Source organism: Phaenicophaeus curvirostris, unplaced genomic scaffold (assembly GCF_032191515.1).
Source record: "Phaenicophaeus curvirostris isolate KB17595 unplaced genomic scaffold, BPBGC_Pcur_1.0 scaffold_46, whole genome shotgun sequence".
NCBI classification, from domain to species: Eukaryota; Metazoa; Chordata; class Aves; order Cuculiformes; family Cuculidae; genus Phaenicophaeus; species Phaenicophaeus curvirostris.
The window spans coordinates 675,418-687,916 of record NW_027206669.1 but is presented as its reverse complement, the minus strand read 5'-3'; the positions used below and the strand labels follow the sequence as shown (position 1 = coordinate 687,916).

Genomic DNA, 12,499 nt, shown 5'->3' with positions numbered 1-12,499 from the left:
TGAAATCAAGCAAAGCAGCAATTACAGAAGTTAGTAATGTCAGGCCATTTGAGTCAAAAGGCTTTGCATAACAGCAAGGGTTTTCTGGACCAAATCTGGAGCCTGGTTAGGGAGTAAAAATATTGTAACATTCTCTTTAATGACGTGGTGGTGCTTCTAATGCGAGTCCAATTTTTATTTTATTTTGGTCTCTCTCTTATTCTCTCTAAGTACCTGAGATGGATGTTCATATCCTTAATTTCAGGATGCATCGCTTAAATCTTCCAATGTAGAGGTGACAGAGGAAGACGGAAACGTCACCAGTTCATATTCAGCCAATACCAATGAAATGACGTGGATAGATCAGAAAATGAAGAAGGTACTTCGATAGAACAAGTAATAATCAAAACAGGAGTTTTCAAGAGTCAGTAGTGATTTGAATTATGTGCTGTAAAGTAATCTACTTTCTAAAGCTCTTCTGACATTTGGGCCTCCCTTTAAGGCGTTGCCATCTAGACCTTTAGAAAAGTTAGGGTCAACGTTATAAACACACCAGAGCAGGTACTGAGCACAATAGGAGCTCTAAAGGCCAAAAGGCCACTTCTACACAAGGAGTAAATGAAAAAAAAAAGAAATTGCCAGAGAAATCGGCTTCCTTTAGAAACTTGTAAAGATGTTTTTCTTCTAAATGTCAAGAAGTTACACTGAAGATTATTACCAGAAACCAAGCAGGTGCTTCTTCCCAAGGGCCAGAATAAAAAATTCTACAGCACTGATAAATCAATAGTCAACAATATGACATTAATTGCAAACCCCCTGAGGTTTATTTCAGGTTAAGGTTGAGGTGAGTATGATGTGGAACCAAAGTTTTTTAAGAGTAAAAGTTCATCAAAGATCTAATAGTGTGCAGAGAGGGGATTTAGTGCTTTGTGAGTCTGGAAATTGCTATATTAATGTTAGCATAGATAATTTTTTTCCTCAGAAATATGAATTATGGGTGGTAGCAGGTTCTTTTTGTTATGAACCAGAGCTGTATATATTCTCCAGCTTCTGGGGCTCAATGATAAGATGAAATATCATTGCTTTCTGTGTGATCTCAGGAGTGACTTTCTTTCTTTCCTTATTTTAAGCTCTGTTTCTGTATAACCAGTTTACAGTGTGAACTGGGTGTACAATCATTTTTCTTTTTAGCAGTTCTAAGAATCAACCTATTGAATTAAGCTTATGTCTATTTCAGTTATTAATCCCTTCTGAGTTTTGTTTTCTGTACAGATAATGTTCCTTTAGATCACTTCAGTCGTTTCCTGGGTTGTTTTTTATTTTCAAAAATATATCTGTTGTATGTCAGGTCATTAGAGAAGAGACTGAGAGGTTTGCTAACCAGAAGAAAGAGCTGCAAATGGGAATTAAAAAGCTGCATGAAACTGTGAGTTTCTTACAAGTGTAATGGCTTAGCTTACAGTTTTGTTTACATGTACACTTCCTTTACAACTATCAGCTCTAGTGCTTAGTTACATTTTTGTCATAAACACTGAGCAGACAGGTAATAGAGAGATTTGTCTCTTCAGGGACAGCGTGCTGAACCTGTCAGGAACAACTGTCTGGTTCTGAGGTTCCTTTGCTCCAACTAAAAAATTTGTACCACCCTTATATCTTGAGCAATCTATCCCCTCAGCAGGCTAGTTTCTGCTGGTCTAACAGCCTTCCGTTATAGAAACTGTCATCCTCTCCTCTTCCTTCTCCAGTTTGTTTTCCAGTTGCTCAGCTCCCAGCATATCCTGCTGCATGGGGCTGTTCCTCCCCAGATGCAGGATTTTGCATTTCCCTTTGTTGAACTGCATGAGATAGATAAAAACTTTTGAAAGTTCTCAGAACTAAAGAATGAACAATTCCATGCTACAGATTCTTAGAAAGTATGCACAACTCCACATATAACATCCAAATGAGCTTTAAGGGAAGGATGAAATATATTCACATAGTAGTCTCTGTCACTAGGTACAGGCAGCACGTTCTACCAATTACCATGAAGCAGTTAAAAGTGGAGGCAATTAAAATGATTTTCTCTGTTATCAAGTTCCACAGTGTTAAAACCAGTGTTTCCTCTATTCACATTCGAATTACTTTTTATTCCTTATACTTATTTTTTAAAAAAACAGATTCAGAAAATGATGCATGAAAATGAACTGGTGGCAGACATTGAGAAACTGGAGCAGCAGGAGTTCAACCTGGATGTAGAAGAACAGGAAAGAGCACAAGAAAAGGCTGAAGAAGAAGTGGCCAGGGTATGATAGAGTGGAAAGAGAACATTTTAAAACTAGCAGTGAAAAGGAGAAGCAATAACTGAAGAATAGAAGATGATCTCAAAGTTGTTCACTGTTGAGAAGCAGGAAAGCGTAAAAGTATTTTAAGTCACTTTTTGAAGCAGGTGAATCTGCTAATGCAGATATTGCCAGTTGGAATATGATCTATGCCAGAAACTGTAAATCTGACACTGTGACCTTGGGTACAGCGCTGCTTAAGTTCTGGAATGCTTTTCTTCACATATGAAATGACACCTTTCAGTAGCAGTAGTATGCAATATCATTTTTGGAGAAGATAGCTGCAGTAGTCTAAGATTATGAAATACGGGTAATTCATTTAATCTGCCAGGTTTGTTTCAACAACTCAATACAAATTGCCTATATCTTGTTGGTTTGCACCACATGTCATTATTTTCTTTTCTGTATCTTGAAAGGTGAGGAAGGAGATTGAAATGGAGAATTTAGCCAACTGCTATTTGCAGAGTGTCATCAAACATGAGTGCTGGGATCCAATGTGTGTAAAAGGACGTGCTGTTAAGGTAACCATCACTTTCTAACTCACTTACTGCAGTAGTTTATTGATTCCTTAAGGTACTGAAACAAAATAAATAGAAGTATAACACATTTCTGGTTTGCTTATGGTATGAGGAAAAAAACCACTTCTTTCCAGGGCTCATGCAAATCTTTCATTCTGTTGGTTTTGACCGAGCCTGGCTGATTTTGCCTTTTAAAGTGGATAAATGTGCTAATAAGCAAATAAGTAACTCCTTAGTTCCTAGATACTAGAGAATATCTTCATGCAGTGTTGCTAAAAGGAGAAGGTAAATATTATATTTCTGTGTTGGGTCAGTAGGACTTCTGCAACACAGAATGTAAAAGCAAAATTTAACCCTGATTTTGCCTATTTTAAACAGAGGGATATTAGTCAAACTAGTGATACTAGATTATCTCAAGGGTGGTTAAAGACCGAGTAATTTTACCAAAAATCTTGTCCTGGTTGAATTCTGTGAATAAAGAGGACATAGCCAGAGGTTATTTAAAAAAAAAAATAAATAAAGGCAGCAAATTTTAAACCAACCATTTTTACTACCAAAAAGGCAAGTGGTTTTTTTCTGACTCCTATATTCTTGCTGGATTGTCTACATTAATTGATCATCAATATTATTTCTGATTTTAAGAAGCCTCTGTAACTATTTAGCATTCAGTTTTTGGACAAATGAATTAACAGATGTGTTCTGAAGAAGTTTTTACCTTGGGTGTTTTTGTTTTCTAAAAAAAAAATATAATTGAACAGTGCTTCCATATAGCTTCTGAAGTGAAAAATTATCCAATGAAGGAACGTACTGAAGAAGAACTGAAAATTCTGGAGAAAGTTCTCCAGTTAAAGAAGATTGAGACAGCTGATGATGAGGTACAATCCCTTTGAAGTACTGCATATAGGCATTTCAGATCAGAATGCTCTGAGTTGGCATCTTAACCCCTTTTTTACATAGACACATTTCTTGGGTCCGTTTTCGCTGTAGAAATACTTCCCTAAAAATTTGAAGATATTCGTAAAGATGAAATGTTGTGGTTTTACTTAGAACAAATGCATTAGTATTGAAGAATCACAGAAGAGCTGAGGTTAGATAAGCCATTTGGAAGTCATCTACTCCAGCCCACCTAGAACAATTTACTCAGCTCCATGTCCAGTCAGGTTTGGAATATCTCCAAGGATGGAGGATTCCATGACCTCTATAGGCTACCTTCTCCCATGTTTGACAACCTTCAGAGGAAATGTGTTTCATTATACTTAAGTTGGATGTTCTGTATTTTGATGTATAACCATTTCCTTTCAATCTGTCACCGACACCGCTGAGAAGAGTCTGGCTCTGTTGTCCTTACTCCTCAGGTTTTTATATGTGTTATTAAACACCACCCCCCAAGCCTTCTCCTTCTTGAGGCTAAACAATCCCAGCACGCTCAGCTTCTTTTCACATATTAGGTGCTTCAAACCCTTAATTGTATTAGTGGCCTATCGCTGGGTTTGCTCCGGAATGCCCGTGTCTTTCTTGTACTGGGGATCCTACAACTGGACCAAATATTCTGTATATGTTCACTTCAACTTGTGGGTTTTTGATCACTGGGCTTAATTGCAGAATATGATCTCTAGAATTTTTTCATACGTGTGCCACTGGTTCGTATACAAAATTAACACAGTTGTCATGTTTGTGATATTCAGGCTCAGAAGAAAAATCCTGAGACTGAGTCTGAGACTGTATTACCTGAGGAAGAACGAGAGAAGACAGAAGACGTAACGGCTGATGATAATGCATCTTCCTGCCTGATTGGAAGTCTGAGCTCTCAGTATGGTGGAGATACATCTATCCTGTACCACCAACTGGACTTGCACAGTAGGGAGCAGAAAGTCAATCAGATAGTGTTATTAAAGGTGATGTCTTTTCAAGTTTGTATTACTGTAGTGGCACTGCCACACCTTTGGGTTCTCATAGCAGTCACAGACGCTCAGATTTTGGGTGTACTGACACTACAATGGAGAGTTGCACAGGCCACTGTGTTACAGATAAATGCACATCGTGCAGCAAAGCACCATGTGGATTTGCCAGCTCAGGTGTGGAAGAAAAACGTTTTTATGAAATTGGTTACCCAATTTGAGAGTATTTCTATTTGTCCTCTGGTGTTTGTATAGCTGGCTTGCACAGCTCAGCATGCCTGTGGAAACATGACCTCTTTCCATACTATTTGCTGCTGAATGAAAGTTCAGCTGTATCCTCACACCATTTCATTTCTTTACAGTCTTATCAGCCCTTCATTTGGAGCCTTCAGTGTTTCTGTTATTTAATATTCTTTACTATCCGACTCTCCCTTCTCTTACCCTGGCCTGTTTATTAAGCAGTAAACATGCTACATAAAAGGCTTCTTATGAAGATGATCTGCAAGGGCAGAAGTGGTTAAACAACAGTAAAGCATTGCCTCATCAGAGCTCTTTAAGGCTACAACTGGTAGCAGAGCTCAACAGTTATGCGTTGTAATACATAAAATCTAGTAGATACACTAGTTTTTAAAGCAGATGGGGAAGAAACACAAGGAGCAATTTTAGATGTAAGTTTGGATGTAACGAGATCTTTCTACTGTGTGGCTTTCAAGATGCATACGATATATCTAATAGCAGACAAGTCTGCTGTGTTCTTGGCCAGTGCAGTGAATTTGCTGAGAGTTAGATAGGTAGCTGACAAACACTTGAGCACAGCCTTTTGTCTCCCAGCAACACTTTATGTTATCTGCCATCCTGCCTTACTACATCATAACTTATTATTGTATTAGAAACCAATGAAATAATCATGGCCACAAAAATATTTATTGTAATACAAATTGCAGACAGCTAAGCATCTCAAAATGTAAAATCTGGTGATAGAACTGAAATCCTTTCCATGTTTCATTTTATTAAATTGATGTAGTAGGAGACACACATAGTTTTCTCTCTTAATATTCTATTCTGCTTGGTTGAGGTCAATTCTGTAGGCTAAAGGAAGAATTTAAGCACCGAGAATATATGATTTTTAAAATCATTGTAAGGTCTTAGCTGTTTTAAAAAAATAGTTTACGACTTTTGTTTATTTATTTAATGAGGGAATTTTTCTTACATATGCCAGGCAGAAAATCACATAAAAGCATTATTGAAACTGCAGGATGAATCACTTAAAAATCAGGAAAATATGTCCTTAGCGTGTATGTCCCTTAAAAGTATGCCCCTCTACCTGTGATTTACAGTCTCTAGATTTATAGGTCATGTGTTTTTTTTCTTTGAGGCCCCTTCTTTCAGCCAAAGAATTCAAAAACAAGCAAATAGAATTTTCTATCCAGTGTTTGCAGCAATATGCAGCAATAAAAATTTCTATGCGGGAAAAAAACCCCACGAATGATAGTTTGCCCACCTCTATTTAACAAAGCTTGAACTCTGCCTATATGATTTTCATTGAAGGGCTTTACCAGTTTATCTCCCCGTCACACATACAATTACACACATTTATGGTTTTGATGGCTTGAGGAGTGGTCCCATAATCATGGATGGATGTGACCTGTGCCATATTGCTGTTTCCCTTTTTGGTATTTCAGGACATCATTTACAAACTGAAAACTGCTTTTAATAAGGAATTTGACATAGTTGCACAACAAAAGGAGCAGGAGATAGAACGAGTGAAAGAAAGAAACCTGAGGATCCGAGAAATCTTGGAACAACTTGATCTGCAGTTGGAAGTGTGGGAGCCAGCTCTTACAGATGATGAGATACCAGAGCGAGCACTCACAGTTCAGGATTCAGAGGTGTTTGAAAAATGAATCTTTCTCTTTCACCTACTCAAATATATTTATTTAATTCCTGTCATTGCCAGACATTGAAAAGCTGAAAACAGATGTGTCTGTGTACTTAAAATCATCTTTTTGTCTCTTTTGCTTCCCTTCACTCTTTAGGGAGAAAACTTATAATAAGTCAATCCAAAATGAATAAGATGTATACAATCTTAATTCGTTGATGTTAAGTTTTTAATTGGCTATAAATTAGGTAGATATTCCCCCTGTTCCTGAGTGTAAGATTCAAGCCAGGCTTGGAGGGTTTACTTCCATAGATAAGGGTTTCTCTGTTTATTCTGAGCACCATTTTGAGACTAAGTAGTTTTAGACTAAGTGTGTGGGTACTAAACCGTGCTTAGTACTGTAATTATAAATTGAAATGATAATTTATAAAGAAGCACCATGCTTCTTATACAATATATTCCACCAATCTCATGCTCTTTTGGTCAGTCTTTCCCAATTCTCTCTGTTCTCTCACCAGTTCGTGTTATTCACTGTCAGAAAAGGTATGCAAGAAATACAACTAATCTCAACAAAAATGATGGTAGTTTCTATTTTAGCATTTTTAAATATGCTTTCAGGGGTGTTCGAAAGAACAATGTCCTCTTGAGGAGTATTATCATGGAGCAGAGATACAAAAAGCATCAAGAATTAGTATTGCCCCTCTTTCCAAAGGTTCTTAGTCTGCATGTGATCACATTTGGAGAGAAGAACCCTGATATGACCCTCATTTTCTTCCTTCAGATTAAAGTTGAAAAATACTTGACTCAAGAAGAGAGAGAGAAAGCAGAAATGCTGGCTAAGCTTGAAATGGAAAGACGTCTTGCTGAGAAGGTACTTAAAGTAGTTTCCTTTTTACTGTGTAGGCCTTTGTCTCTGGTCAGGCTTATTTAGTTAATGCTGCACTGAAATATTCCAGTCATGTAGCATGGGAGAATAAAGTGTAAATGGTAGGTAATGATGATGTGTGCCTTTTCCTTCTTATTATCGTTTACAATTGGAACTACCTAGACCAGCCGGGGGGAGAAAAGATTTAGTATTAGGCTCAACATTTTCTAAAAAAAATGGCAGTTAAAAATACTTGAGTCCTCTTGGCCTCCAGTACCAATTTTATTTAATTGTCCTTTTATAAAACTTTTCATTACAAGGATCCATCATGGATTTTTTTTCTCTGAAGAGTTGCTACTTAAAAGGGAGAGAAGCTCAAAGAAAGACAGCATTATCATCATCATCATTATTATAATTTTATACACCACCTTACTAATGCGCAGTTCAGGAAGCAACCTAGTTTAGAATTTACACAATCTCATCCTCAGTTTTCCATATTTTATTTAGTTTATGTGTTAAGACAGTCATGGCAGCAGGTACAAAGGAATATTATAGAACTCATCTTTACACAGAAAGCTCCTGATTCACAGGAGCTCAGTTGCAGCCTTCCCAAAGATTTGTGATCTTCAAGAGTCATAAAATCAGCAAAAATGCCTATATTAAATGTTTTTCTGGGTGATGTAAAGCCCCATTTGTTATAGATTTATTACTGTTAGTCCTATTTGATTTATAAAGTAAATATTAATATACTTTATTTCTGTAACATTTCCCCGCTGAGAAATTCAAAATGCTTTGTAAGCATAAATAGAGAGTAGGCTTCTTACCCAGAATCATGTAGCCAGCCCTTGGCATATTTTACTAGCAACATCTAGGCGCTTATGAATCTCTGTCCTATGTTTTCATCCCAAGTCCACCTATATTTCCTTTTTATAGAACCTTTATTGAGACAGCAGGTGTTGTTTTATAGAATTACAGACTCTTCATTCTTTTTCATCCATCTTATTGTCTAGTGTTCCTCACCACTTCTGCTCACATGCTTTGGATCTTCTCTTAAATGTTCTTACAAGGTTTTCTTGTGTTTTCTTCCCCTTTTCCCCTTCCCAAACCCTGTTCCATCTATTTCTTTCTATCGTGGTATTTATATGACCCCTATTACTATTGTATTTGAGCAGATCACTGTCTTTAATAACATTTGATGGTGAATTTCTGTTCTTCCTGATTTGAGAACGATAGATTTATGAGATTTATTTCAGTGAAATGAAATTCAAGGCACATGCAAAGTCTGTGGCAAGGATATTTCTGGAACTAATTTGCAGATGACACAAAGGTTGACAGAGCTGTTTTACAGAGTAATTTGGATTATATGATACGCTAAACTATTCAAACAAAGTGTGCTTTAGTACTGCCAAGTATGCAAGACCACATGTGCAAGTAATGTCTATGCAGTGGAAGACTATGTTGAAAAGTAATTTGAAAAACATTTGTCAGGGTGAGATAATAGTGGGTAACCATTTCAATTTGGGCTTCCAGTGCTATTCTGACATTAAAAAAAAAACACAACAAACTTCTGGGGTCTCAGAGTGTTGAATTTTATCATAATTTTATCATTAAAATATTGGTTATGGTGGGTCAGCATTGTTGCAAGGGTAGGGAAAGTACCGGATGGATTCCAAGCTAGGGGACAAACCTGTAACAGACACAAGCGCTGGAGAATAAATTCAGATAAATTCAAATTTTAAAATATGTAATTTTAAAATGAAAATATAATTCATCATTCAGACAAGCTTCTAGAGAGAGAGGTGAGTTCTCCACCACTGTCTCCAGACAGACTTCTCTGGAGAATGTTCTCGTTTTTCAAATTACTCCCCTCAGTGAAGGACTAACTGAATAAATAGGACTGAAGTTATACAGGTGCTCAGGCTCTATGAGGGAGTGCTCTTTTTTTTTTTTTTTTGCTGTAAAATGTACGTAACTGCTTGTACAGATATTTGTCAATCGTTAATTGAACTTGTTTATTTTTTTTGCTGAAGCCAAGAGATTCTGCTAAGCCGTCAGTGCATCCTACTGCCCACTGCTGGACTGCGACCTCAGAGATTTACTTGGGCCGTAAGGAAGGATATGTTATGGCAATTGATGCTGAGAGAGGCAGTGTTTCTGTTCTTCAACAAAAACCTCTCCCTGGTAAGAAATAGCTGTGTGGTGTCTTTTATTCAAGTAGGGAGGAAAAAGGATAGGTGAAAGCTTTTTTTGCTTTCTGCTGTTCTGCTATTGTATATCTTACAGAAATTGTAAAGACATATTTCTTTTATTAGTAGGATAAACATTCAGAACTTCTGGGTGGGTTTCTTTAGCACCCAACAATTTGCTTTCATTTTTTTTTGGAAAAAAAAAAAAGAAAAACTTCTAAATACATCAAAATTGATAAAATGAACAATAGTTACAGCAGTCCTGATCTTATTAACCAGCCCTACTAGGTTAACAATAAACTATTAATATACCAGCTATATGTATTTTTACTGTTAGTTAAGCACCAGTAATGCATTTTATTTTGCATGAAATATTGGACTGTCCTCCTCTGATACGGTAGATGATGTTAGAACAGATGAGCTCATGATGAATCTTTAAAAAACGAAACCAAATTTGACGTAATATTGCTTAATAGAATTCCTTAAGGTCAGCAATTATAGGAACTATTTTGTATTCAAAACAAGTCTATAAAGATTATCAGGCATTAATGCATTACATATGAAGCACAGAAAGTGAACAGAAGACGTCTTTGACTTCATAGAATCATAGAATCACCAGGTTGGAAAAGACCCACCAGATCACTGAGTTCAACCATTCCCATCAATCACTAACCCATGTCCCTCAGCACCTCATCCACCCGTCCCTTAAACCCCTCCAAGGAAGGTGACTCAACCCCCTCCCTGGGCAGCCTCTGCCAGTGCCCAATGACCCTTTCCGTGAAAAATTATTATTTCTATCACTAGAACTGGATAATATCCTTCTGTAGACCAGCATAGCAATGTTTAATAAACACTGAGTCAGTGTTAATGGACAGGCTGATGATAATCTTGTTTTCTTCTTTTGCCATGTAATACATTATTTTTTTAAGCTGCTGTAAATATCCCTGACTTTCCCAAAGTTCTGTATCTCTATCCAGTTTTGATAGTCAGCACAGAAATGGAAGGCAGCTCTGAAAAAAAAATCAGCAAACCAGCACTATTCCTCTGTTTTTGAAACCATCAGACTCTTAAGTTTGCCATATCAAGAGCTGAAAATCACAAACAAATATAAAGCTGAGGCGTGACCAGAAATGGTTTGCCAGTTCGTTAGAAGGCAATAAGAATTTTTGCCATTTGGGATTTTCCTCCACTTGTGTATTCTTTGAGTCCTGTCCTAAATCTGTGTGAGATCACTGTGTGTATTCGTATTTTACTGAAGCTTCTGCTTAATTTAAGATGTACTGCAATCTGTATCTGCTCAGCAGAATGCTTACATGTGTGTCCAACTCGAAGCACGTGCCAAGCTCCTGTTATGGTTTTGCAAACAGAACCGTAAGCAGCCACAACATTTCACTTGGGCAATTTTCAGGCTGGCTAAACTTTCCTTTGTAAGTAAATCTAATTAAAAAATTATGAATGGAAATAACAAAACCAGAACTTAGCACTAGAAGATAGATAAATCTGCATCTGGATCACAGTCCATGTATGACTATCTCCCTTTTATAGCTGTAAGCTGAACCACGTAACGACTGTGCCAGCTCAGATGCATAAATGACAGAGATGGTGGATATTGGAGAAGAATGCACATTTTTGATTCAATATACCAAACTTCACCTTTTGTTCAGTAGACTGGGCTATAACTGGCTTTTATTGCAATACTGACATATAAACAAGGTTGACGTTATATATTGTTTTCTTTTGTGCAGAATACGTGTGTAAAGTGTCAGACATCGTGTCATATGTTCGAGGAGCGCAGAAAAAGAAAGGTATTTCCATGTTCAAATCAAGCTAATTGATTTTTAGCCAGCATCAATGATGTCTGGGAGTAATAATATGTGAGTACAGCAGGAAGCCACTGGTTAGAAAAACTCAGCTCACACTGACCTCTGTAAGACACATCAATGGCAACCTTTTATATGTTTACAGGAGAAATGATTAATAGCTTTTGTGCTAGTAGACAGCCAAATGAATAGCCTCTGGAAAAACAGTGGCAGGGAAATAATTTCTGTTCATTCTAGTTTAAATTGGAATAAGTGATGCTAGAATGGGTTCTCTACTGCTTAGTTTTAGTAACTTTGTTTAGAACTGCAATCACTTGTGATTTAGTTGAGTTAGGATTTAGGGTTTGTTTCAAATGTTTTGTTTTGGGCTCCACAATACAAAAAAGGCATTCACGTAGTGGACAAAGTTCAGCACAGGGCCACAAAGATTATTGCAGAGTCTGCGTGTGTCATACAAAGATGGGCTGTGAGAACTCTCTTCAGCCCAGTGGAAAGGAAATGGGGGATTTTACTGTTGCTTCAGCTACTCATGAAAGGTTACAGACAGGATGGAACCTGACAGGCAAAGGGCACAGTTTGCATCAATGGAAATTCTGAGTAGAAATTAGGGAAAAAAAATACTTCCACAGTGAAGGTTGCCAGACATTGGGACAAGTTTTGATTTCTCAAATTAATTTCTAATTCATCAGACCACAGTAGTACTGTCACTTTAAATTATGTGTACCAGCCTTGTCCTTCATCATCACAGCACAAAGTCCAAAGAATATATAGCCCGTTGAGCCTTTTTACTCACAAGTAGTAAATCATCTCAGATTTGAAGTTGGGACACATGGTTGCAATGAATTAAACTTGATGTTTCTTGTTGCCTTTGTGCTTTCAGGTGGCAAACCAGAGGATCCACAACAATCAGTTTTATTTGCCATGGCATTTTGTAACGGGGGACTGTATGCAGCTGGAAATGTAAGGCATCCTTTATGCTTGTAACTTATTGTGTGAAAATCAAAAAGCATTCAAATGGAGTGTATTTGCAGAGCTC

At 37.1% G+C, this 12,499-nt stretch overlaps 1 protein-coding gene across 1 annotated transcript in view; it reads left to right on the top strand.

The window, feature by feature from the left end:
* Window positions 1-12,499, top strand: part of LOC138733917 (cilia- and flagella-associated protein 43-like) — a 222,717-nt gene that overhangs the window by 15,049 nt on the left and 195,169 nt on the right. Inside the window, 11 exon segments of the mRNA XM_069881434.1 lie at window positions 245-358; window positions 1,328-1,405; window positions 2,136-2,261; window positions 2,714-2,818; window positions 3,574-3,690; window positions 4,501-4,710; window positions 6,396-6,602; window positions 7,374-7,463; window positions 9,488-9,638; window positions 11,389-11,448; window positions 12,344-12,423. Of these exon segments, the coding sequence (XP_069737535.1) occupies window positions 245-358; window positions 1,328-1,405; window positions 2,136-2,261; window positions 2,714-2,818; window positions 3,574-3,690; window positions 4,501-4,710; window positions 6,396-6,602; window positions 7,374-7,463; window positions 9,488-9,638; window positions 11,389-11,448; window positions 12,344-12,423 (1,338 nt within the window).